The 27,968-nt window shown below is 36.8% G+C and overlaps 1 protein-coding gene across 1 annotated transcript in view; it reads left to right on the top strand.

Moving 5' to 3' along the window:
• DDX10 (DEAD-box helicase 10) overlaps positions 1-27,968 on the top strand; it is a 193,680-nt gene that overhangs the window by 11,407 nt on the left and 154,305 nt on the right. Inside the window, 7 exon segments of the mRNA XM_013188158.3 lie at positions 567-667; positions 669-757; positions 2,932-3,058; positions 4,279-4,441; positions 6,024-6,108; positions 19,144-19,245; positions 27,682-27,769. Coding sequence (XP_013043612.3) covers positions 567-667; positions 669-757; positions 2,932-3,058; positions 4,279-4,441; positions 6,024-6,108; positions 19,144-19,245; positions 27,682-27,769 — 755 coding nt within the window.

The raw sequence follows: 27,968 nt of genomic DNA, 5'->3' as shown, positions 1-27,968 counted from the left end.
ACAGGCTAATGAAACTGATAAAGTGCAAAATTAAGCTCTGTATACTGAGTACAATTCATGGCAGTTAGACAAGAATTGCATTAAATACATGCCCTTTTCTTAAGGTTTTGTCTGTGTGCTACTCTGTTCATTCCCTGTGTTTGAATGGCAAATTCAGCTTACGCACTGGAGAGTCTGTTTTGCTCTGTCAAGAGCAGTACAGCACTGTTTTATATTCCGTGCTTTTGTTTCTGCAATAGGACAGGGAGTTTGTAATTTTAATTCTGTCTGCAAACTGCTGAACAGATTACTTGAAATGCAGATCTTCCAATGGTTCAGCACGTGAAATGGAGGGCTAGAGTGTATAAAGTATTGTTTCAGGATCTGAAAGAAGAGTCTGAGAGAACTCATATAGGAAATGCTACGACTTTATTGCAGTTTTTAACAACATTTTTGGAATACAAGTATATATAAACCAAATGCTGTCATATATGGTAATTAATCTCTGCAGTGTAAGTAGGCATGGATTTAAAGTTTTTAACAGAGTAAAGCTAAAACTAGTTTTTCTCAAATCTTTTTCAATTCAGTTCTTGATGAAGCTGACAGAATTCTAGATATGGGGTTTGCTGATACAATGAATGCAATCATAGAAAATCTGCCTAAGAAACGCCAGACCTTGCTTTTTTCCTGCAACACAAACAAAATCAGTGAAGGATCTTGCGCGGCTGAGTCTGAAAGATCCAGAATATGTTTGGGTTCATGAGAAAGCCAAATTCAGGTATGTTGGGATATTTTGTGGGGGGAAATGGGGGAGGAGGAGGAGGAGCAGGGGGTGGTTAAACAGATGGTGATCATACTTAACTGCTTATCTGTCAGTTTCTTGAATCAGAAGTCATGTGTCTTTTTCCTTCTGTCATTGTCGGATCCTGTTCTGTGCTATCCTGAAAACAAGGAATTTCTAGGGAAGATGGTACTAGTTCTGATTGTTTCATTACAGGAGACTGAACCAGTACTTTGCTTGTGGTACCTCAGGCAGTTTCTCTGACTGGAAGTTTTTTTTCCTTGGGAATAAGCTCCAGAGTGGGCTACAGCCTGTATGGAGCAGTGTCCTGGCCATGGCAGGAGTCACTTCTGAATTGCTACTTTTTGTTTTTTGGCTTCCTTTCCTTCTGTGTGCGCATACTTACTGTGCAGGACCAGCAGATTTATTCCACAAATACAGTTCATCCATGTGTTGTTGATGAATCTGGCATTCCAAGAAAATGCTACTCTTCTAGGATTGTGCAGAATGACAGTCTTGTTTGTGTGTGCGATATTGGGTGTGCAAAAGAAAGCATTTGGCATTCGTCTGTGTTGCAGCAAGACTTGTGGCTTCCAGATATGCTGGGCTTATTGTGCACGTTCAGGATTCCAGCCCTGTGCACACAAAGTAAATTTGTCCTGCTGTGTAGTTTGGATCAGAATGGGAGACCCATCCCAGACATGATGAATGTGTCACTAAATGATAAAACATGCATGTTGGTTTCTGGCACGTAGGTTTTGAAAGGAAAAAAAAAGTGAAGAATGCAATTTAAAATTTTACATTTCTGGAGACTGTCAGATATCTCAGTGCCAAATGGCTTATAAACACGCATGACTTTTTTCTCCTGTTTTATGGAGTATGTAAATTTTTCCATATGTAAGATGAAGGTGGAGAAAGGTGAAGCACACTGATAAAAATGGCTCACCCAAGAACAAATGAGAAATCATCTGCAAAACAAACAGCAGAATGAGGTTGAATCCTGAGGTAGTGTTTTAACTATTTGGCTAGATTCTGCTGTAAATTTCTTTGAAAGTACTATTCTTTTTTAAATTGGTGTCCTAATTAAATATGACTCCTAGAAAAAAAAAAAGTGAATATTTCATCAGAAGAGGGTGTATGAGCTTAATATGTGGGCTTCAGTTTGAGGACTGTTTCACAAATCTTTTTTTTTTTTTTTTTTGAAGCCTATTTTAAAGTACTTTTGAGTTTGGGGAAGTAGAGTTAGGTAATAAATTGAATAAAAAAAAGGAACATTTTCCTTTGTTTTAGAATTTACATCCTTAGCATACAGTATACTGTTGTGTTATGGAAACAGTTTCCTCTGAAAGACTTACAAGACAAAAAGTACTGTGGCATAATTCAAACTGAATAGCAGAATAAAATCTGGAGCAGTGTCTTGTAATTTCATCCTCGTAAGTGGCACCTCTAATAAAATAAAATGATTTTAAATACCCTTCGTCTGTCTTGGGTGAAGCAGAGGGACTGTGAGATGAGCATTTAGATATATTTCAAGGGCAATAATGCCAAATAATGTTTTTTAAATTTTATTTTATGTTTTTTAATTTTACAAATAATGGCAAGGTGAGTTAAGATGACAATTCAGAGCTTTACAAAGTCACTTTGCATGTCAGGGTGTAATCAGTGAAAATACATCAATGCTTTTTTTGTGTGCATGATTAGACTGTGCTTTGACATTGCCTTAAGCACAAATGATGCTTTAATAGCACTGATAGACAAAAATTGCATTTTAAGTCAAGGCAATTTGAATGTCGCTGCTTAGACATGGAAAGAGTTAGGCTTACTGCTAGTAAAAGAGTCTAAGGTAAATGAAATGAAGTCATGTCAAAAGTCGCCCCTGACGTTTAGTAAGGAAATTGATTCATCTTTCAACAGTATGTTTCTAGTGGAGCTGCAAGACTTGTACCTCGAAGTGGGAGAACTTTCTCAACTGACTCTTTTTCCCCCCTTTTTATGGACATTTGGCACTCAAGTAAAAAGAATCGACAGAGAGCTCTGTAGATATTATATACCCATATTTTCTCTTTTCCCTTCCTTTTTTTTTTTTTTGGTCATTTTTAAGTCATGGGAACTATGGTACCTAATTCTTTCTTTCTTTCTTTTCTTTTTCTTTTCCTTTTTTATATTATAAGTACCCCAGCAACTCTGGATCAGAACTATGTTGTTTGTGAGCTTCAACAAAAAGTAAACATGTTATACTCTTTCCTGAGAAGTCACTTGAAAAAGAAGACCATTGTGTTTTTTGCAAGCTGTAAAGAGGTATGTCTATCCTTATTTTTTTTTTCCTCCCTTTGTAGCACGTTAAAACTGTACGAAAACTAAGACATTCATGTTGGTGTGAAGGCACCAGAGGTGACATTCTGGGCTAGTTTGCAACAGGAAATTGTGGAGGAGCTAAACATTGCCTACACTTACACGTGTGTCATGCAGGCAGGGCCTGGCTGTCAGCAAGCTCAGAGCAGGAAGGTCATGGAGACCTCAGGGTATTCAGTGACTTCTGTGCTCATCTGTTTTTTTAAAAAAAAAGAAAAAAAAAAAAAAAAAAATCTTCCCCTAAAAGTTGCCTCACTAAGGGGGCTATCGATTGCAGTTTTGCTGGGTGAGGCAGTTCAATGGGTTAAAGAATGTTTAATAGATGTACCTGCTTTCTTTAAAAGCTTTAAAAAATGGCTATATAAGACATTATATCTGTAAAATAGTGCAGGGAAGGATTTTTCTTATGTTTATAAAGCAAGTAATCCTTCAGTTATCTACTGGCCTAGTACTATTCTGTTTAAGTTCCGTGTTTGGATGGCATAAGTATTTATTCTTATAACTTCTGCATGTATTAAATATTTTACTGTGTATATTCAACATACAATTATGTGGTAAATATTACAGTTCATTCACTTATGCACAAGGTTACAGCATTTTTGTTCTGCAGTTGGCTACTGAGGACAGTGAGGTTGTGGGCTTATTTGGACACAAGTCCTCTGAGCTGCAGCTGTTACTGCAATATACATAGTTTCTGTAACTTCTTAAAAATTATTAGATATGTCTACTATAAGCTACGTCATGGTACTGTGTATGATAGTAAACAGATTGTATAGAAGAAGCTGTTGAAGCTTGAAATGGACTGTGTAGACTGCTTTGAGTGCAAGCATAAGACATTGTACTCCTCCAGTGTTGTCTAAAAGCAGTGCTTCTGATGGACTTTTGATACTTCGGTTCATTGTGTACAGCTTTACTAGTCATGTCCTAAATCATTCTTGCTGGTTTCTTCTAGGAAATGCTATCAAAAAGCATACTAGGCTTTTGTCTCTGTTCATTTCCTATTATAGTACCTGGGTGTGTGATAAAGTCTCAGAAATCCATGTCAGATCTTTGATGTGGAAAAAAGTGTATTTTACTTAAAGTGCTAAGTCTGTTGTGATTTACTGGATGTGATTTTTACTGTTCAATGTTAAATCTTTTTTCTTTTTTCCTGATCTGTTGGATAGGTCCAGTATTTATTCAGAGTGTTCTGTAAGCTTCAACCTGGTCTTCCTGTACTAGCACTGCATGGCAAACAGCAACAGTTCAAGAGAATGGAAGTCTACACTTGTTTTGTTCGGAAGAAGGCAGCAGTACTTTTTGCTACAGATATTGCAGCTCGTGGCCTGGGTATGTACCCACAAAAGCTGTAATTATTCACAAAGTTATGATTTAATCCTATTAAGACTTTTTTCAATGACAGTGTGCTCTGAAGACCAACCTGATCTGTAAGAAATGAAACTGTAGTTTGCTTGAGAGCTCGTTAAGGTATTTCAGAAGAGATATGCTTCTTAATTAGTTCTGCTGTTTCTTTAATAGAGAGGCCAACTTCATTTGTGCTTTTTTGTTCTAGAAAGACCTAAATTGTTACTGTCTTGTAATGTTTAATACTAAAATGGTCAGTGAAAGCTATCTTTTTTTTCCCCACTCTGTAGACAATCTAGTTTTCCCAGCCATGTTATGTGACAAATAACCTGAATGAGAGAAAATGGAAATAGTGATGTATTGGCTTACTACATGCCTTAAGGCAAGATGGAAGCAGCTTTAAGTATTTCTGATATTTCTGTATCCTGTGGGTTATTCCAAAGGATATGGAAAATTACTGACCTGCCAGGATGTAGAGATGAAAACCTGAAGAAATTTTACTGTTTGAATTACGAATAGCACTATAAGCACTCTATTCTTAAAGAGGCAGAATATTAGATAAAAGGAAAAGCACAAATATTTTATAGGATCTGTTTTGGCTTGTGTTTCTTTCCATTGGTTATTACTTGCTAAATTATGATTTCATTCTTTATATTTTCTGTAGATACTTCAAACTTTATTTTATTTTGTATTTTGAAAATTTTAATTATGACAAGATCTGTTTTAGGAATCTGCTTGTTCTTCTTTTAGATAGCAAACTTTCATTGTCCAAAATGCAAGGTTTTGTCGGTATGTTTTAAGAGGAAGGTGCTCAAAAAATGGAAAAGAGAAGTGCAAGTGGCTTATCATACCTTCTACTCTCCGGATGTCTCACCAGTGAGGAACTAATGTGGTTGTGTGTTTAGGTTAAGAGTGTAGGTATACCTGTGCAGTATGGCATAACTACAGATGTGCCAGGAAGTAACACTAACTTTCTACAATGCAAAGCATGCTGCTGCTGGTGGATAAAGGGCAGCAGTTGGAAAGTGCTCATAAATACTGTAATTCACATTGAATGTTGACTTCTTTGGCAGGCTTGGTCAATCCCTCCCTGTCATTGAGAGGGTGTGTGATATTTCTGTACATGGATAGCTGAAGTAGTGCTGTCTCACCACAGCTAACTTCAAACCCCAACTGTGTAGAATATTGAAACTCTAGGTGAGAAGTGGGTCAGATCTTGTTATTTAATTGTTAAATGTAGTGGTGTTTTGTCATTTGTGTAAGACAATTTCACAATTGCTAAGAACAGACATGCTTTAAGTTCCATTCAGTGCAGTGTCATAATTTAGAAAACGAAGACACCATTAATTTTAGCTTTCGTTGATGAAGGGGATGGCTGTTTATGATATGCTAATACATGCAATTAATTTTATTTTTATTTTTATTTCAGAGGTTACACTCAGTGTCTGTAAATTGTCCTAAATGATGGTTCTTACAGAAATTAATGCTCCAAAATAATATGTTGCTCTTGATTAGGAGAATTGGGAGTCCAGTGAGCTTAAATTTTGATGTTTTTTTCTTTATGCAGATTTTCCAGCAGTAAACTGGGTCATTCAGTTCGACTGTCCAGAGGACGCAAACACGTATATCCACAGAGTGGGAAGAACAGCCAGGTTCATATTCACTTCTCATTAATATTTTACTGTTTAAAATTATATAGCTATCAGAACAGCTAATTGGCTGCACACTCACTTGAAAAAATCAAGGCACAAGTTAGAAAGAAAAGAAGGGCTGTTATCACTAAAAGACACTTGCGATTATTTGTGTAATTGTTTGACTTAAGCTTTTCTTAGTGAGCATCTGAGACTTCTTACAGATGAGAGAAAAGAACATGTCTAGTTGTTTAGTCTGATCAGGGAAAATTAGTAGTGAGGAAGTCAAAGTTGTCTTTTGCACTTGGCAGGATTACTTTAATGGCTGAGTTGAGCACCTTTGTGGGTGGAAATGCTTGTTTTGCCACTGCCATACATGGATAAATAACTGCTTTAGAGTATGGATGCAATTTCTTTGTGTCATTGCAGACTCTTCAAAAGAACTGAAATATTTCTTCCTTATTTTAATTTGGTGAGGAAAGAATCAAACAATGTTAATAACTGGTCAAATCTTTAATTTTCTAAGTCTTTTTTAAAATTATGTTCTTAGGCATAGCCTTAGCTAAAATATTTGTGGCTAAGTCTTCATGAAGGAAGGGAGTTACCCAGTTATACTAATGAAAACCTGGTCCTTGGTCTTTGAAGTAGATTTTTAAGAGAAACACTAGTAGTTATTGTGTAATTCACTCGATTACAAACTTTATTATCTGAAGGATGAAATGTGAAACCTAGCATTATATCTTGTACATAATTTAATTTGTTCGTGATAGGCTTTTATCATGTGCGTTGCAATGTAAGTTGAAATCAAACAATGACGGAAGGTTTTTAGAATAGAATGTAGTACTCAGCACTACAGAAATTTGAAATCTGTGTTTCTGGATCAGATGGCATTAAATTTTGTACTTACAGAACTCTTTCACAATCTAGAATTTTTATTGTAATTGCTAACATTTCTGCTCTGCTCCTTCCTATGTACTCTATTTTCCTATTGACCTTTTATTATAGAACAGAATAATACATTTTTAAATGTTCTTGCAAAAATGTCTGTGAACAAAATTAATGGATGTTAGGTAATTAGATAAAACATGTAACTACTTACATGTAGATTTGAATTTAGCTATTCTTATGGGTCCCAACGGAGGAAAAAACCTATAAGCTTAGTGTTCTGTGGGGTGGTGGGTTTTTGTTTTGTTTGAATCCTGTATGAATTCGATGGAAGGCTTGCAATTTTGTCTTTATTACATGTCTTTTGTCTTTATTGCATAACGTCATTGTGGAAAGGTAAACAGTATATCATGTTCATATTTCACTTGAATATGAGCCAGATGTTTGCCCACGTGGCCAGTAATGCCAACCGTATCCTGGCTTGTATCAGGAATAGTGTAGCCAGCAGGACCAGGGAGGTGATCGTCCTCCTGTACTCTGCTCTGGTGAGGCCGCACCTCGAGTCCTGTGTTCAGCTTTGGGCCCCTCACTACAAGAAGGTCATCGAGGCCCTGGAGCATGTCCAGAGAATGGATACGAAGCTGGTGAAGGGCCTGGAACACAAGTCCTGTGAGGAGCAGCTGAGGGAACCGGGGTTATTGTGTCGTGGGAAGAGGAGGCTCAGGGGAGGCCTTATTGCTCTCTACAGCTATCTCAAAGGAGGTTGTGGGAAGCTGGGGCTTGGCCTCTTCTTGTAGATAACTAGTGATAGGACTAGAGGGAATGGCCTCAAGCTGCGTTAGGGGAGGTTCAAGTTGGAATTTAGGAGACATTTTGTTTCATAAAGAGCAGTCAGGCATTGGAACAGGTTGCCCAGGGAGGTGGTGTCATCACCGTCCCTGGAGGTGTTTAAGGAAAGGTTGGACGTGGTGCTTAGGGACATGGTTTAGTGGGTGACATTGGTGGTAGGGGTATGGTTGGACCGGATGATCTTGAAGGTCTTTTCCAACCTTAATGATTCTGTGATTCTATATTTGGCACTGTTTAATTGGCAGTTCACACAAGTACAGAAGGCTTGTTGAGATGTGAACGGGTAAACAGCTACATCAAGCTCAATAACCACCCCTTTTCCACAATGCTTCTAATAAAATACCACTAATTAAGACGTTAGCCTTGCAGACTTAAGGGTCTATATTCAGAGGCGTCTTGAATACAAACTCCTGTGATGGCGTGGGACGGACTGGGGCAGGCTGTTGGGGCAGAGGGTTTGTCCCAGAGGCGACAAGCCATGTCAGGTGCCTGCTTCTTGCTTCACCAAGCTGTCATTCAGACTTGTGTTCACATCAATTTTTCAGTAGCCAGACCTTACTGAAATTCTGAGCATCTCTGAGTGAGTTATTGGAGCCGGCAGAATTGAGACTAAGACTGAAGGCAAATTCCTTCTGTAGGGAAAGCTTCACAGGTATTTTCTCCCTCGTAAACTCATACAAAGATCAGTGGAGCTTCTGCCCTACACAGGGCTTTCATTTGGAGAACTGTTAGGCTCCCCATCCTTGAAGTAAGGCGTTCTGGAAACAGATTTGTTTGTTGATCTTAACACTATGAAATAAATCATTGAAAATAAAATATGGGATATGTGTAATAGCTATAGGTAAATATTGTACACTAAGTAAGTACGCTAATGCAGTTTTAAATGTGGATAATTGTGAATGTGCTTCTTGGTTAACTCTGAATGTTGAGTAGGAAACTTTACTTGTTTCCAGTATATGCAGTTAGTATGAAAGAAGATCATCTTTCTTCTAGAAACTTGATAAAAATGAACTCAACTGCAGTTTAGTAGTCCTCATTAATGAGGTTAGAGTTAATTACAAATTTTCATGGGTTATGCGAGTGTATAATTGCATGGAATGAAAGCTAAATTAAATATCTCGGCTAATTAGGAGACTGTGTTAAGCTGTAATTAAAACTGGGATGCCAAACACTGTTTACTTTTGAAATCAAATTATTTTGTGATACAAAAGTAAATATGAAAGTCATGAGATAAATTATTTTTGGGAGGGGGCTGAAAAACCTTTGACTAACACTTGTGGATGTGTTCCCACCTCTATTTTGGCAGTTTTGCAAAACCTTATCTAAAATGAAAGTTGAAGATTGATTTTTTAAATGGAGAAGACCGCCATGTTCCATAACTAGTATTTCACTTGCATTGCATCCTATGAAGAACGTAAATTGCAACTTCTGCATTTTTGATTTATGGTAAAGTAAGATCAAGAAAATCTGGGTGTTGTCCAGTAATGCTTTTAGTTTATAGTGGAATTGGCATATATAGATTCTCTTCTTTTTACCTTGAAAGGTGTGCCATTATGGGAGTAATTGGAAGCTATTTCTCCTAGCTGCGTTTTAAAGTATTTATTTAAAGTCTTAACTAGTTCAGTAACAGAATTTCTAAAATGCTGACAATACCGTGGCCATGCCCATAAATATTTTTGGCTAGATTTTTGTCATATGGTCTCTTAGTGAAGTCTGTAATTTAAAATACTACATCAAAGTGTTTCCCTGTGGGTTTTAGTTTAAAAAACTCGAAGTAAATAAGTGATACTTGAACAGAGTTTTGCAAATGATCATTACTTCTGTCTTTTAATTTCTGTTGATGCCTTCTTTTCTGTAGTCCATGAAGCCTACAATTGAAAATATTCTTTGATCAGGTCTGTGAAACAAGTTGCAGAGCCACTAGGGGACAGCAGAAGATAATAGTATCTGAAGCACCCTGATAACATTTTTTTTTTTTCCCAAAATGTTTTTCCAAACATAATTTGTAAGTTGTGTGGCATGAAAGGAACATATACTGGGATGTTTTTCGTTCAGTTGTGATTGCATTGATGAGTAGAAAAGACATCAAAACGTCTATTCTATCTTTCTATTCATGCGTAAATATCTTGCATTTTGGATGTACCCATATCCTGGCATGTCTCAGTAATTAATTGCTTTCTTTCCTAGCATTACATTCTTCCCTCTACTCTGTTTTTTCCTTCAGAGGGGACTATAAAAACTGTTTCTTTCGTACTTCTCTCTGTCAGGAGACAGTGAAATGTAAAACAGAATAAAACTTTTGCTCTGCAGTTTTCCTCTGTTAAATCCAGAGATTTATATTGGCTTTAGGTCCGACTCAGGCTCAGATTTCTGATACTAATGGTGTTTAATCCAAGTTAGGTGGTTAGGTTTGTTAGGTGCTTAACTGACTTAGGAAAGTACTGTTTTTTTTTTTTTGTTGGTTGCTAAATGTAATGTGTATATGAATATAAGTAGGCATATTCTGTCTAGCTGTACATATGCTTTTTTCCTTTTGGCAAACTCTGTTCTGAAAATGGGATAGTAAAAGTCCTTCCCAAAGCGAAGTACTGTATTACCAGGACAAGCTACTATTTTGTAGTGGCTGGTATGATGATTAGAACCAAGAAGTGTGAATAAAGACTAAGAAGAGCTGTAGTCATGAAATGATCTTACTCTGTCATCAGATAAATTGCTTTGAAACATGCTTATTGGGGCTCTCCTTAAGTAATTGCACACCATAAGTGTGAAAATGAGATTAAAATATCTTTAGAATAATATGTCCAAGTGACAGTAAATCATTTAAAAATGTGGGTGGCATAATGGAACTATATTTCAGTGGTGGAAACTTGTTTTTTTTGCATTGGGAAATCTGAGAGAGACATGAATAAACGGCATAACCAAGATGGCATCTTCTTGTTTGATTTTTTTTTTCTTATTTGAGACATAGTGAAGCACTTTTACTGATGTTTCTTTATAATAAATGCAGTATTTAGACCATCTCATATTATATTGCAGTCAAATCATTATCCTAGCTCAAGTTAGGTAAAAAATAACTGCCACTAAAGGTCACAAGAAATAGCTGACACCACATATTTACCTTGCAATTCATACTGTTAAATTCTCTAAATACTGTACCCTATGTACATACCTGACAGTGGCCTGTGATGCTGCAGCCATGTTTACCTGCTTTTGTATTGGCCATTAGAATTATTTTTACAGCAGAATGACAGGAATGTTTCAATAAACTGCAGCATTAATTGGCTAAGGTTATTAGCTGCTGACATGACGCTATCCTAGAAGCTGTAATAAAAAAATAAGCAAGCATCTGTGTTTCGGCACAGTAGAGTGGGCGCAACTGCTGTGGAAAATGGATTGCTTACAGTCCAGGCTGGAGGACCAACAACATCCCAAAGGCCTTTTCAGATCAATTTATGGTGAACCACTGCTTGTTCTTGTCTGTTGTTTCGTCTGCCTTTCTGGCAAACAATGACAAGTAACCGATATATGACTGAATGGGAGGGATTAAGGCTTTGTGGCATAAATACAACTGAGCTGCATGATTCTCAGAACTTGTTAATAGATACAAAAAGGCTACTGTTCAGACGAGAAGGAAAAGGTTATGAAATGATCAGAGGAAAAAAAAATGAACAAAACCCTAAGCAATCTCTGACTTCATAGCAATATTTACTGATACATTTTTTTAGGATACTGAACTAAGTTCTGTGCAATAAAGAACTAAGAGAGGACAAAGCACTAGAAATGAGCTAAAGAAGAAACTGAGAGTGAGGCCAGTTCACTTTTTATTGATGTGCATTTGTGTTGAATGCTCTGTGGAACTTTGGATTTTTTTTGCAACCCATGGAAAAAAACAGAGCTCTTCTCGCTGAAGCTAGAAACCATCAGTGAGCACAGGCTATCTACAGAGTTTGCTCAGCTGTATATGGCAGGTAAACTTTCTGGTCTGTTGTGATTTTTGTTGGGCTGTAGGTGATAAAGACCAGTTTCAGATAGCGGTGCACACAGATCTCTTTTTAAAGCTTGTTTTAAAGAATATTCTTTATCGAATAAGAGACCACTGATCATGTAGATAGGGCAGAAATTCTGATATTCATCCATTTGTTTTCTCTGCTCTTTTGTCTCTTGAGAAAAATGGAATAACAAATTACCACAATAGGGAAGAAACCCAGCAGTGTAGAAGGTATGATAAACAGCAGATAAAATTCTTCTTGCTTCTGGGCTTTAGAGGAGTAATGTTTTATTGTTCTGAAGCTTAGATTTCACCAATCCTCTTTGTGGCAGAAGGCCTGGAAGGTAGTATAAAAAGTTGTGCCTGAATTGAGCCCAATATGGAAAGACTTAAAGCTGTTACTTTGTTTAAGATATATGTTTTAAGATGGTAGTTTATATAATCAGATTTAATAGGTGAATTTTAAAACAAAAGTATGAATTACTTTATTTCTGTGGAAGGCCTTAGGGATAAATATGGATATTAGTGCCTCTTTGTTGAAGAGTAGTGTGTGGGTGAACAGATTTATTCATATGAGCATCAGATTGAAATAGGTCTTCTCAGAATAAAGCTCTCAATTTTGACATTTTTTGGATTTTTTTAGGTGTCTTATGTTGTTGCTTTACATAAAAAGAGTTCAGTGCAGACAAACGTGCATCAGTGAAATGCTTTTTCCTTCACTACTGTAGCTATTTTATCAAGGAAATGAAAATAATTTAAAAATTACATGGTAGAAATAATAGAACTTGACTCCACTTGTTCTAGTCCTTATTATGTTAAGTATGATCAAGTTTTTAGCTAACTTAATGAAAATGTAGATTGGGAAGTCACTATAACCTAGCTTCTGAAAACTAGATGTATATTTGCATACGCAGATAGCCATCTCTCTCTTTTTAAATATTAATATTAATTTTAATAATATTTCTAAGTACTTCTTACAAAATATGAAGAAATATGCTATGCCTGCTTTTTTCCTCAGCCACAAATCTCAAATGCAGTCATATGTAGATTGAGAAATAGATAGACTTCCATTGGAAAAGAGGATCTATTCTTTCTGTCTTTACAGGACATTTATAAATCTTTGCTCTAAAAGCAGGGATTTTTTTTTTTTCTAGCTTTGGTTGTGATGGAATTGTTTTGTTCTGGTTTCTTTATGGAAACAAGAACTGTGTGCAAAGGTTTAAAGAATGTTATTTTTGCGAAATCAAGTGCTGAGGAAGTGTTCCGGGAGGGGTCTAAATTGTGTCAAGTGAATAAATGATGGCTTTACATGATGAATAATTAGGTATCACGGTGGAATTAACTATTAAATAGCTTCATACTAATAGTTCGACTCCATGTATGATAAACAAAGGGTTCAGTGGAAGAACCGTGGAAATATGTAATTAGATTGTGTAATGGACATGCAAAAGTGAACAAAGTTAGTGGGCTTGGCTTTGATGTTATTAGACTGTTAACAGCTATTTAACCTTAATGTTTCATGGTTATAATGACTGGCATGACTTCCCATGTATTACAGTTGAGATATTAATGAAACAGGTATTTTACGCTTAAATTTCATGTAATCTTTACGCTGCATCATACTTGGTTTTGTTTTCTGTTTTTAAGCTCTGCAAACTGATAGAAATCTGACTGGGAAACACAGGTAATGGTGACCGAGGGTGCACTCATTTCAAATAATATATTGTGTAATGCACATAGTCTATTTTGGAAATACAGTGTGTGTGTGTGTGTGTGTGTGTTTCTTGGGTATTTCAGAAATCTTTTTGACTTTCTAGGGGAAGTTCTCTGGACACTGTAGTTATCGTCCACAAATCTTTAAAGGTGCTGGCCTCATTGCTCTCACAAATTTTACCGTTATCCTTCATGGTTTTGAGTTTGACCAAAATGTATTTTCAGAACTAAATTATTTAATAAATGAGATTAAAACTGATACCTTGAATTAATGTCTGTGTAGGACTAGAGTTTGAACGTCGGATTATTACCAGGCTGTTCAGCCTTACATAAATACTAATAAGGTGTTGTCTGATTATAAAGCCCAGCTAAAGAATCTTTCTGAAGTCAGTCAAATTTAAAATTTCAATCCTGTTAATCTGATTTCAAATATTAAGCTTCTTATCTAAGGCCATAACTATAAGCTCAAGAAACTATTTATAAAGTTTCTTGGATTTCAGTCCATATGTACTAGTTTCCTTCCCCAGATGTCACAGCAATATAATAGAAATATTACTGAAATACACATTGAGTGCAATCATTTAGTTTATTAGATATGGATCATAACCACAATTTTCTTAATGATATGAGATATGCTTCACTCGGGTCTTTATGGCATAATACGCAGCACAATTTTAATTGTTAAACTTATCTTTCTGTTTTTTCTCCTTCATTAATTTTATGAATATTTACCTACTTGCAGGCACATAGTTATGCCTTCATCCAAAGGCTGGATGAGAAGCAAACAGGATCCATTATTTAGGGCTGTGTGGTACTGGCTAATTATAAGTAGAGAAAAGAAAAATGGTTAAAAATGTCAAGAGGGCTGTTTCCCCAGTAAAGGATCAAAGAGTTGCAGAATAACTCATTTACTTAAAGAAAAAGGTTAAAATCAAGAGGATAGGTTCTGTCATGGTGAATAAACTATTTCAACTTCAGCTAAAATCACCTCGAGCTGCTGGCTAGTATCAAGTAGGAAGGAACTGATAGCATGGCAACCACTCATTGACAGCGGGATGAGAAAAAATGGTTTTCGTGGAGGCCAAGTAGCTGATCAGTTATTGCTAGCCTTAAACTATCTTTTCATCTGCAATCAATGTAAATACATCATTCCTACCCTTTGCTTTATAGTGCTAATTATGATTTGTCACTGCTTCTTTGCTTGTAAGTCAAGATAGAGTTACAGAGAAGTTACTTGCCTTTTGATAAGTATTGAAGCCAGCAGACTAATAAATAAATAGGAGAGAGATGAATATCTTTTTTCAAAGACTTTTTGCAAGCAAGATGCAATTTTCTGCAGAACGGGAACGAATAGTATCTGGAATACTAACGGACTGCTAAAATTGCAATGCGAAGATGACTCCCTGCTTTGGTTTGTTGATCACCTTGAGGATATGACAAGATAAGTAATATCATCAATTACTAAACAGTTGAGAAAGTGTGATTACTTCGAGGTTAACTTACTTTTGTCCAGCACAGTTGAGGTGCATATTCAATTAATTCTGGTGATTCGTTATTCACTAAGACAGATGTTTGGCTTCAGTGATAACAGGCAACTTGAAGGCTTCTATTAGCAGGAATGGGGAGAACTTCTCCTAATGTCATCTTTTCTGTAGAAGTAGTCCTCGTACTGAAGAATTTCAGTAACTGAGGTTGACTCTTTGCTGCTTTGTCATCTATAAAGGCTCAAAGGTTTCGTCTGTGTCTACTGAAAGTAATTACAGGAATTCTCTTTTGTTGGCATTAGTGGAGAACTTTATTCCCTTAAGAGGCTGAAGGATGTTCTTTTCTCCTATATTTCAGGCATTGTAATGGAAACAAATGCTGAGCAGAAAATTTAAGTGTTCTTTTCTTTATTGTTTATGACAGTTTTTAGTAGATAGTGCTTTCATAAGTTTGCTAATATAGAAGTTCTTGGTATGAAGGACACAGAGAAAAACTTCTGAAAATTGAAGCTTTCCTCTGCAACCTCTGTCTTGGAGGTTATCTTTAAGACCATAATTTTCTTACTAGCACGTTAGTAAGTTGTTCTTTTTCTTTTCAATAAATAAGATAAAACTTTGCTCAAGCAAAACTCATTTTTTGTAGGCTTGGATTTTGTTTTCTGTAACTAAACACCCATGGGAGAGACTAAACAGATACAAACCTTCCCAGATGGTACTTTAGATTATTTGTTTTTCAGCTTACTCAATTCTATAATAATTTCATTTTCATGTTTAGCTCTGAAAGAGCAGCATTAATATTAAACCATCTGTTTTAATTAATTAAATCACACTTGCAGTATAAAAATGGGCAAAGACTCCTTAAGTAGGTTTAAAATATTGACATTTAAAAGAGTGAACGTTTCCAAAGTAGGTAAGGAAAAGGCTTATACTGCATCAGTAGTTATCAGATGTCTTTCAGTCCCTTTGAATCTTTGAAGGCATCAGCTCTGAGAAATATTTAATTTTTTTTTCCTTATTAGTTGCCAAAAGATGAGAACGTATGGATATTTCGAAACCTCTATCTATTTATTGTCTATTTTCATGTGATTGTTTCTCTACTTAGCTATAGTACTATTTTCTCTCTATAAAGGCTTTGTAAGACTTTAACACTGAAATCATTGTTGTTCATAGATAACAGGTTGTGGTAGGTTTTTGTGTGTGAATTATGTATGGAATGTACCTGCAGTATTACATCTCCTGAACTTGTACTTCCTGAAAGGAAGTGTTTAGCACTAACAATGCAAGAACACCTTTCAAGGGTCAGCTTGAAGCTTTATCTGGTCCTGCATGATGTTTTGAGAGTAACCTCGGGTGTACTGAGGAAAAGCTATTAAAGCAAAACTGATGTAGAATGACATTTCCCATACTATATCATAACACAGTTTGGATCTGTGGCTTGCAGAGAGGGTATCTGCATTTATTGACCCATGATGGGTATTTCTTATATGATTTGTATGGCACTGGCCTTTCACAGTGTCTTGCACACTGAATAAAAGAAGTATATTTAAACAGCAATTTAAGAATTTTGTCAGGCATTCAAAGACAAGAAATGCCAGGAAAAACAAACAAACAAACAAAAAACTGTACAAACCACTTCCTACCTTTAACTAAAGGTAAGGAATCTACAAAGACCATCCTTTGTAGGTGTATATATATATGGTGGAATTAAGACTTTTCTTTTTTTTGTCATCTTGATAAAGGAGGAATATTCTTATTAAGAGATTAGACAGGTACTCTTTCCAGATACCTGGTCATTCTCATAGATCTTTTCTGAATACTTTCCTGTCATAGCATCTATTTCGAAGAGACTGACAGGTCTGTGTGTGTTACTCTGTGTAATGAATTGGTGAGACTCTTTCTGACAGCAATGTAATTTCTGTCTTCCTGTCTCATACAAGCTTTCAGTAGATAAAAGAGAGTATTTTTTTTTCTCCTTGTTTTCTACAGTACTGAGAGTTCTTTTTGATGAATAATTAGTTGCCTTGGGACTGTGATCATCATTTTTTGCCATAAAGGGCAGAATCTTCTGTGGTTCATTGGCTTTCCAGGAATCCATTGCTTGTTCAGACAGTGGCAGCATCTGCTACCTACCTGGTGGAAATACAGCCTGGAATCTGGTTGGGTTGAAGTAAATAGAGCTTTCTTAGAAAGTGGGCTTCACCTATACATGCAAGTCATTCCCAACTTTAATCATTATATAAAGAGCTGAAAAATTCATGGAATGTTCTGTCAGCAGTGGCTTATGGCCTGCTGTGCTGTTGGTAAAGACAGTTACTTGCCTTAAGCCTGAGAGTTCTTTTATTTAGAACTCTTTTGAATAAAAAGACTACAAGCTGATATTTCTGCATTAAGAACATTTTAAGTCTATTAATTACGTGCATTAAAATAATGCAATTATATACACATATTTACAATATCTCTCCCTCACCCCCAAACAGTATTGTTTTGGGGTCAAATTCCAAATGTGTTACTGTTTGTTTTCATATATTCTTACCAAACAATTTAAAAACTATGAACTTTCGCGGTGTTGGTGTATGGCAGAAGCTCTCCTCTTGTATCAATTTGATTTCTATGTGAAATGCCAAAATATAGAATGTAAGGGTTAAATTTTAACGATGAAGGTCTTGTAAAAATTTTAAAGGCAGGATAATTTTTTAAATCATCTTTAAAAGTCAGTCCCAAAACCCGTAATACATAGCACGGAGCAAAAAAGAAAAAGGCATTCCAGAACATTTTGTTGTGATTTTTCAGATTCATCAAATGAAAGCAGAGAGCTGTAATAAAAGCTGTCAGACTGTTTTAACTGCAGATTTTGTTGCTGCTTGTGTTGCTTACTATGCTGTGACAGATAGTGTTTATAGTTTTCAAACAGTTTTGCAGTTCTGTTTTTGCCAAGTGATAACTGTTTATACTTGGTGAAATACGGGCTCTCTATATTCCATCTGAAGTGGTTTTTATCAGTTAATGGTGTGACTGTTGTTTGGCGTGCCGAAGGATGTACTTTGCACTCTCCGTGGCTGAAGATAACTCACTGGAGGTCAGAGTCTTGACTCCAGCACTTCCTTACACAGCATTTCTGTCCCTGTATCTATGCACAAAGACTGGACTGGTGATTTCCTGGAATCACAGAATGGCTTGGGTTGGAAGGGACCTTAAAGGCCATCTAAACCCAGCCCCCCTGCCATGGGCAGAGATGCCATCTACCCAACTTGGCCTTGAACACTTCCAGGGATGGGGCATTCGCAGCTTCTCTGGGCAACCTCTGCCAGTGCTTCACCACCCTCACAGGAAAGAATTTTTTCCTTATATCCAGTCTAAACCTACCCGCTCTTAGTTTAAGGCCATCACTCCACTCCCTGACAAAGAGTCCCTCCCCAACTTTTCTGTAGGCCCCCTTTGGGTGCTGGAAAGCTGCTGTAAGGTCTCCCCGGAGTCTTCTCTTCTCCAGGCTGGACTTCCCCAGCTCCCTCAGCCTGTCTTCACAGGAGAGGTGCTCCAGCCCCTCGATCATCCTCATGGCCCTCCTCTGGACTCACTGTAATGTGTCCATGTCCTTCTTGTGCTTAGGTTCACACGGGCCTGCTTCTCAAGCTTGTAAGGTTGTTTCCATCGCTGCCAAGTTTCTCTTGGAATATGTCACCTACCTTGGCACAGTTTTGTTCTCTGTGGTTTCTGACCTGAACACAAACTGGTAACATCTCCCACCCTCCTGCTGACAGTTGGTATCTTTTGTATAATATCCTTTCCTTGATGTTTCTCCTGACGGAGAAGAATGAATGCAATTGGAATAAAGGCCCAGCAGGGAAATGTGATGGAGTAAAAGCAGCCAAAGATATTTGAATGGCAAGAAGATAAATGAATAGATAAGGGACAGTGGGAGAGTTATTGGCATAGAAACAGACTGAATGGAATAAAGGTAGAGGAAGAAGTTAACTTCCCATACAGAAAACAAGCCAGTTATGTTTGAGGTGACTGAAAAGTTTTACCTGCGTAGAAAAAACAAGACAGATACGAGTGGAGAAGGCAGGAGGAGTACTACAAAAAATTGTATGTTTTGCATGTTTAATTTGTTTCATTTTTTTTTTTCCTTTGGATCAGATACAAAGAAGGGGGTGAAGCTTTGTTAGTGCTGCTTCCCTCAGAAGAAAAAGGCATGGTGCAGCAGCTGGTGCAGAAGAAAGTACCTGTCAATGAAATAAAGTAAGTGACTGATGGTTTGTCTGCCAGCCTTTCCCGAGGAATAACATGTTATGAGTATGACAGTCATGGTGGAATCAAATGCTTGAATTGCCTAGAATTGGACAAACAAGGGAAGTGATTTGTTTTTGATGCTGTTGAAGAAGAAGAAAAGACCTTGAGAGGTTACCTATTCCATCTCTTCCTAAAGGCAGGGTTGGCTGTACAAATTACTTGTACTTAATGCTTGTCTAATTTGCCAATGAATATTTCCACAATTTCGCAAAGTGATCTCATCTATACTCAACAGTTCTTGTCATTAAGTTTTTTTCCTCAAGTGTCTGATAAGTCTTACAATAATTTAAGTGAAATATTTCTTTTATCCTGTGCCAAGAATTTATTGAAAATGATATTCTCATACTCTCTGCAGCTACTTCTTATGTAATTGAGCATTATCACCCTATCTCTTTCCCTTTTCATTTGCAGATTAAATAATTACAATTTCTTTAATCTTTCCTTGTAATGTTTTTTAGACCTTTCACTACTCTGGTTTCTCTTACCTGTCTTTTCTTTAGTTCTAGACTATTTCTCCAATTTGTCATGATCTTTCTGAATTGGCTAGTTGAAGAACAGGAAGTAAAAATTTGACTAAGTGGTCATCTTTGTTACTGGAGAGAATATACTAATGGAGACCAGTAGGGATCTATGCTCTCTGTACCAATGAGAGCTGACTTTGAAAGAGTTACAAAATTATATAATGATACTATGTTTAAAAAAAAAAAAAAAGGACCCCCCCCCCTTTATATTTTCAATATATATTAAATGCAGAGTAATGTACCTGTAGGAAAGAAATAAGCCCTAGCTTTAAAAACAATAAATAAAGAAAACACTAAAAATAAATCAGTGGTGATTTCTTACTTAGCAGTTCTATGTTTTTTGAGGCTGTCAGCCCAATGCTAAATCAACAGAAGAAACAGAATTGTAAAAAAATATGGGGGGAAAATAGCGTGAATGCAAGCCAGGAAATACACTGTGAGCTTGACTCCATTTTGAATGCTCACATAGTTCAGGTTACTGCATGTCAGAAGTCACAGAGTGGAGCTAGAAGAAATACAGAAAAGGATGATGCAAGGTAGGAATTAATTTCTACCAGTTGATAAAAGCAAGGCTAGGACTGTTCTATTTTGAAAAGTTATGGTTTGAAGGTGAAGATACCTAAGACTAGAAGATAATTAACTGTATGCAGAGAGTGTTGGTGGAATAATTGTTTTGGAGAATAAAACAGAATAGGGTGAAACTTTAAGTGGCTATTATTACCTCAACACTTAAACCTTCAGGTCTGCTTAAAAATAACTTATAGTATATTCTTTGAATTCTAATGAGAAAAAGTAAGAAATTACTGCTATTTATATCATTACCTGATTTTTTTTTACACTTCCATACATGTTTGTCAAGTTAAGAAATGCAAGTGAACACATGCTTTACGACTTCTCATTCACTAGATTTGAATAATGACACTTTCTCACTTAAATTAGCTTTTTCTATTGTAAATTAAATAATAGGATGCATTAAGGTAAGCCAGGATAAGGTGTTCAACTGCAATTTTTTTTTTTAAGTGGAAAGTAAGGCTCAAGTGGCCCGCTACAGTTGTGGTGGTAGTGATTAGCAAAAGCTTGGAATGATAACCACAGAATACTGTTAGTTTCTACTGAATCTTACTCTTTGAGTTCACCAGCATTCAGCTTCACAAGGTAGTAGGCTACGAACAGGACTTTCCTGACTGTTTTCGCTGATGATTGCCGTTTTTAATATCACAGTTAAATATCATCACTCCAAACATGCAATGCCTGGACACAAGTTGTCATTTCTGCGGAGTATAAAAACATGCATATAGCGCTTCCCAGATTTAAGATTTAGTGGATTTTTTTAAATTCTAGTGGTTGTACTTGCAAACTGTGCTTGTGAATGTAGCTTCTAACAGAATGACTACACAGCAGCCAGTGAAGTAAATACACTTTTTCTTGGCAAATACAGGTAACAATTCTGTATAGAACATGCATGAACTTGAAACAAAAGATACCTTTTGCTAAGACAGCAAAACTGAAGTCAAATAGCTACTAAAAGTCTAATTGTTCCTGAAGTTTTCTTTTACTGTCTGTGGTGTTTTCTTTTCCTTTAAGCATGATAGCACCTTAAAAGAATCAATTGTATAACCACCACAGTCTAAGCAAAATGTCTTTTTTTCCAGACATCATCTTTTGTCTTCTTAAAATGATATTTAATCAAATCATTAATCTCATTTTGGTTTTCTCTAAATAAATGTCTGTTCTCATGCACAGTATAAATAGTTCATCTTTCTTTGGCAGCTAAAGTTTTAACTTCATGAATAATATAGTTAATTGTTTGAATAGGTTATGGAACCAGTATAAGCAAAGTCAAGGATTTCAGTAAATAATACTTTTTAACAGCCTGCCCCCTATGCTTGAGTTTCCCAGTTTGCAAGGGACACCTTATTAATATTTGCAACATTGTAACGAAGGGTACTACTTTTAATTAGAACGGTCTACTTAGTGTGTTTAAACTTGTTTAGCGCCACACTTCTAAAAGGCTGACTGAAGTTCTTAAAAAAAAAAAAAAAAAAAAATTTTTGTAATTACTTCTAGATTTCAAACCACCTCCATCCTAAAAGCTATTAATGACAATTCTTGTCAGGTTGTTTACTTCTAACCAGTTTCCCAATTACTACAACCCTGGTGTGTTTTGTCAGTTGGTAAATTGCTGAAGAAGTTCCATCAGCTCATGGATGACATTGCAGGTCTCTTGCTGAAGTTTTCCTGTGTTGTATATACATATTCATACAATTATAGATTCTCAAGAATTGTTCTACATGGTGAGTTAGATGTTTATGAGCATTGCTTTCTGCAAATGGGGTTTAACTCTTCAACTTTATGAAATTCATTTTGAAAGCTTTCTATTTCTAAAACATCATAGACTCATAGAATTTTGCTGTTTTTGTTAGCATTTTATCTTGCATAAGTATCATAAGAAACAGTTTTCTGCTCCTTGTTTTGTATTTCTTCTACAAACAGCTGTTAACATTTCTTTACTTCGTTTATGTAGGGCTTTTAAAAGTTATATAATTTGAAGGATGTAGGGGGAAGAATTTTTGAACGTGTATTTAGGAAAATAAAAGGCTAGGGTTTGTTTTGTTTTCCTGACTTTCAATTTTATAGCGAAGCTCCCTGTAGAGCTTGCTACAGTATACCATTCTTTTCTAATCAGCACAAGCTGCAAATTTACAGTTAGTGCTTTTAATGATGTCATTTTTTGTTGCTCAAGCAGAGCAAGAGAAACTAAAATATGCAACAATAAATATAGTACTGTAGAGTATTCAGCTATAGCAAAAACTACTCTGAAGGTATTAAATGTTATAGGCATATTTATTAGTCTGTAACTTCAAAGTTTTAGATGCAAACTGTGAACTGAAATTATTTTTGATAATACCTTGAGATTTCTTCGTTGCATCTAATTTTGTTGAGCAACAAGATCAAAGCTGCTTCTGAAAGGGTTATCATAACAAGTTCCTTCTCTCTAGAAAATTTTACCAAAGGAAGTGCAAATAGAGAATCAGAATCACAGAATCACTTAGGTTGGAGAAGACCTCTAAGATCATCAAGTCCAACTGTTAACTTAGCACTATTAAGTTTTCTAGTAAACCATGTCCCTAAACACCACATCTGCATGTCTTTTGAATACCTCCAGGGATGATGCCTCAACCACTTCCCTGGGCAGCCTGTTAAAATGCTTCACAACCCTTTCAGTGAATAAATTTTTCCTAATGTCCATCTTAAACCTCCCCTGGCTCAACTTGAAGCCATTTCCTTTTGTCCTATCACTCGTTGATTGAGAGAAGAGACTGCCTCACTACAGTCTCCTTTGAGGTATTTGTAGAGAGCAGTATCGTCTCCCCTGAGCCTCCTTTTCTCCAGACTAAGCAACCCCAGCTCTCTCAGCCTCTCCTCGTAAGACTTGTTCTCTAGACTCTTCACCAGCTTTGTTGCCTTTCTTTGGACATGCTCCAGCACTTTGATGTCCTTCTTGTACTGAGAGGCCCCAAACTGAACACAGTATTTGAGGTGCAGCCTCACCAGAGCTGAGTACAGAGGGACAATCAATTACATAGTCCCACTGGCCACACTATTTGTGGTACAAGCCAGGATGTCGTTAGCCTTCTTGGCTACCTGAGCACACTGCTGGCTCATATTCAGCTGACTATTGACCAATACCCCCAGGTCCCTTTCTGCCAGGCAGCTTTCCACCCACTCCTCCCCTAGCCTGTAGTGCTGCATGAGGTTATTGTGCCCCATGTGCAGGACCAGCACTTAGCCATGTTGAGCCTCATGCAGTTGGCCTCAGCCCATCAGTCCGACCTATCCACATCCCTCTGTAGAGCCCTCCTGCCTTCGAGCAGATCAACACTCGTGCCTAACTTGGTGTCATCTGTGAATTTACTGAGGGTGCACTCAACCCCCCTCATTGATAAAGATAGTGAAGAGAACTGGCCCCAGTGCTGAGACCTGCGGGACACCACTAGCGACTGGTCACCAACTGGATTTAACTCCATCCACTATGACCCTGGGCCCAGCTACCCAGCTGTTTTTTTATCCAGTGAAGTGTGTGCCCATCCAAGCCATGAGCAGCCAGTTTCTTGAGGAGATTGCTGTGGGAAACAGTGTCAAAAGCTTTACGATCATTTAGGTAGATCACATCCACAGCCTCTCCCTCATCAACTAAGCACATCACCTTGTCATAGAAGTGATCTGGTTAGTCAAGCAGGACCTGCTTATCATAAACCCACGCTGACTGGGTCTGATCACCTGCTTGCCCTGTAAGTGCCTCACGGTGGCACTCAAGATGATCTCCATGACCTTTCCTGAGGTATATAGCCAACAAGAAATATTGCTAGCTTTAATATTATAACAAGAATGTGGTTATTGAAAGAAGCTGCTGCTTTTGATTCTCACAGTGGAGAATACTTAGATATGTGTTCTACATGGCAGTATTATTAATACTGGAGATTCTGTTAAAACTTGCCGCCTCCTGAAAGCCATCATTACTGTAGGAAAACCATTTGTGTCACTACCCAGTGTGGTTACATACCTGTACGTGATGTGCTGGTGTGAGGCTGGCAGCTCTGTGCAGTCACTCGCTGTCCCAGCTCTTCCTGCTCTCTACAGCCTTACAGGTTGTCTCTGCTCTTCAGGAAGCCAAGTTCCAGACTGATAGCAGAGAGCAAAAATTGCTGCTGCTTAGAAGCTGGGTGGAATACTGAAACTATGTGATGGAAAAAAAAAAGTGATTTTAAGTTTAAAAACTACAAGTAATGCTTTTGTAACAAAATAGCAATATGGCCTGCACTGGTTGGCTTAGAGTTGGCTTCATGTGGGCATCCTCTCTTGAAAATCCCGTGTTGGATGACTTGCCATCTAAACAGCCGTCTGGTTTTGGTAATCCATAAAGTTGAAATAAATAAATCATAAGGAGAGAAAAAAAGTGTTGGAAATACTTCTGACTTACTCTGTACAGTCTTGCAAGTTTAGATAATTACTAAAGTTTTTCTCATGTCATATTTTTTTAACTAGCAGCCTTTCCCCTAGATGTATTGCATGCTGGTGAAATGAAACTTCCCTGCCCATTTTCTCAAGAATACTTACATCTCATAAGCAGCTGGGGCTGGAATTGATTCGCACCATGGCCTGACTCTCAGTGTGTCCCCATGTTGTGTTTGCTGAACGTATGGCTCAGTTTCTGATGTACTGACATCTTGCAATTTATCTGCTGCTCATGCTGTCTAAAAGGGACATGTTATCAGTGAGTTTATGTTGTAAAGACTTTGAAACAAGAGTACAAGTTGAAAACTCAAAACTTCGATTTATACTACAATATCTTGCCTTGCGTTTAGCTACGAAGTATCACGTTTTCTAAATTACTTAAAATTTGTTGACTGCACATGGATTTTATTTTTTTTACAACTTGTCTAAGACTGTTGTTCATAATGCTTGGAGGACCTAATAGCGGGCCTGGGTGAGAATTGGAACTTGGTATGCGTTTTGACTTTGACAGTGAGTAAGTCATAACTACAACAGCTCCACAGCTGCTTTTGCGTTTACTCAGAGCTTTCATGTAGACTGTGTTTCCCTAGCTTATTGAGGATATGAGACTGCCAGATGCTTTGCTGACGTCAAGATACCACATCTGCTGTTCCTTTCCTATTGACTAAGCTGTATTGCCAATTAATGACATGTTTGCTTATTTTCTTCAGGTATTTACAAGTTGATATTTCAGTACCAAGTGAAGAAGAAATGATTGTTTAACTTCTTTTCTTGCCACCTTTGAAGATGAGCACTATGTTTATCTGCCCTGTTTCCTAGATTTTTATCTACCTCAGATGAGTTTACACAAATAAATACAGCTATGTCCCGAAGCACGCTTTCTCTTTAGATAAGGTGCAAGATTCTTTTGACCCGGTTGTTTTATCAAAGTAGCTGTTAACCCAGGATTTCCAGTTCGGGTGTGAGCTTGGACTGTGCTGTAACTGTTGTCAGCTGCCACTTGAGTGAAGACAAGGGAGGGGGAAAAGACACAGGCTAATTTAAGTGCATGTTATCTATTAGTAACTTTCCCATAACGTAATAGTAATCCAACACTTTCCTGGGATGTCTTACTATCAGTGATAAGTTTTTTTTTTTTTTGTAATTTTTGCTATCCCTTCCTATCTGTCTATCTGTATACACACATAAATTTTTTCTTATTTCTTTATTCCAGTGTATTTGTGCTGGTTTTTATACTTGTATTCAGTTCTGCTTTTAGGTTTCTTTTTGAGTTTCAGGTCATTGTAAACCTCTTGATTTTGTCTAGCTAGCTTTTTTACTCTTCTTCCTTTATTTCCTCTGCAGTGAGGTCGTATATTTCGTGTTTGTACCTTCTAATACAATTCAGTATTCCTGAAGCTGCTGCTTTTATTTTGCTATTCTACCATGTTTCCTGTGTTAGGACCATAAATATTTTTGCTGTTACTTTCTTAATCTTGTTTGGTAGAACAAAATCTAGAAGAGCTTCCTCTCAATTTACTTTTTCCGTCTTTGGTATCTTATGTGCACTCTGTTCTGCACTGCATTTCAAAAACTTGTTGGTCAGTTTGTGTCCCACTGAATTTTTCATGCCTCTTGACTTCTGTCTTACATTTTTACACATTCAGAGCAAATTATATGCTGTCTTGAAACTGGCACTCAGCTATTTGATCTTTCACTGAAACTGTCACCAAACAGCTTGTGTGCACTACAGTCTTCCACTGGCTGTACCTGACAGACATATGAAATTGAAATGGTGAGGGAATAAAGCTTTCATGTCTTTAAAGTACTGCTCAGTAACAACCCACAACCCTTTGCTTAATGGCTGCTTTCTTGTTTAGTAAGAATAATAGATGATCATAATGGTTTACATTACAGAAAATTACTGTGAAATGTTTCTTGCCTAGTATTTCAATCAGTCATGTTTTTTAGACTGACTCAGTGTTATGTAAAGATACATGATTTTGATTCTTTTATTTTTCTTGGTTTTCTTAAACAAAAGCTATGTTTTGTTGTACAGTATGGGATGACATGACACAGCAGCAAGATCCAGTGTGAGAAATCTGGTAGTTGTGTTAGAGCATCTCTTTTGACCTCTGCTTGAGGGGTATACTCCAACCATGTTTAGTAACTTTTTTGATATCCTAGGGTGGTATTAGCAGGTCAAAACAAGAAATAGGTGAGTAAGGATCTTGGCAAATAAGCCTAGCATAGTGTAGATATCACCGGAATAAGAGTAAAAAATGGGAAAGGACTTGCATAACTTCTTACCAGGTTTAATGGCATTTCTTGTAATATAGTAGCTGTTCTCCATCCACCTGATAAATATCTTGAGGAGCTCTTAAATCTGCTTAATCTCAACGTCCTTTATTTTTGCTCATCTGGTTGTAACAGAAAAGTTAATTTTAGTATTCTCAATACACTGGATCTTATTTAAGCTTTCAAAAACACTGAGAATTTCCTTAGGAAGACTGCTGTCTCAGTATAAAGCAGTACTGTGGTTCATTGCAGTTGTATTTTTTTTTCTCAGCATTTTAATAAATTTGAGAATTATTTTAATGCTGACTTCGGCTTTGCTTTGGGACAAGTTTAATCTCCTTCACCAAAAACTCTATCTGGTTAAAAAGTCTGAGCTCCCATTTCTCTTTTCTGTGTTAATCTTTTGAAGAGTGTATGTAATATGGTTCCTCTGTAAGCTTGTTCAGAGTGAAGATAGTTTTATGCATATTAAAGCAATGTAGAAAATTTGAAGATACTCCTGAGAATTTAATAGGTGCTTATTTGTGCATGTTCTAATAATTAAAGCTAACTTTTTTTTTTTTTTAATTAGAATCAATCCTGATAAGCTTACAGACATCCAAAAGAGGATGCAAGCTTTCTTAGCCCAAGATCAGGAGTTAAAAGAGAAAGCTCAAAGGGTAAGTACTCATCTGCTGTACTATGGTTCTTGAGGTATGCTAATTGAATAGAACTGCTGCTGGAATAATTGACCTGCTGATATGTGCCTTAGCAGCAGTGTTTGGAACTGCTAAATTGTTCTGATATTTAAAGTGTGGCATCAGTAGAAAGAACAGTCATGTTTTAGCAAGTGGTGGTAAGTGTCTCTGTATGGCCTGG

Source organism: Anser cygnoides, chromosome 1, assembly GCF_040182565.1.
Source record: "Anser cygnoides isolate HZ-2024a breed goose chromosome 1, Taihu_goose_T2T_genome, whole genome shotgun sequence".
NCBI lineage: Eukaryota > Metazoa > Chordata > Aves > Anseriformes > Anatidae > Anser > Anser cygnoides.
The sequence above is the reverse complement of the archived record's forward strand: the minus strand, read 5'-3'. Positions and strand labels throughout refer to the sequence as shown.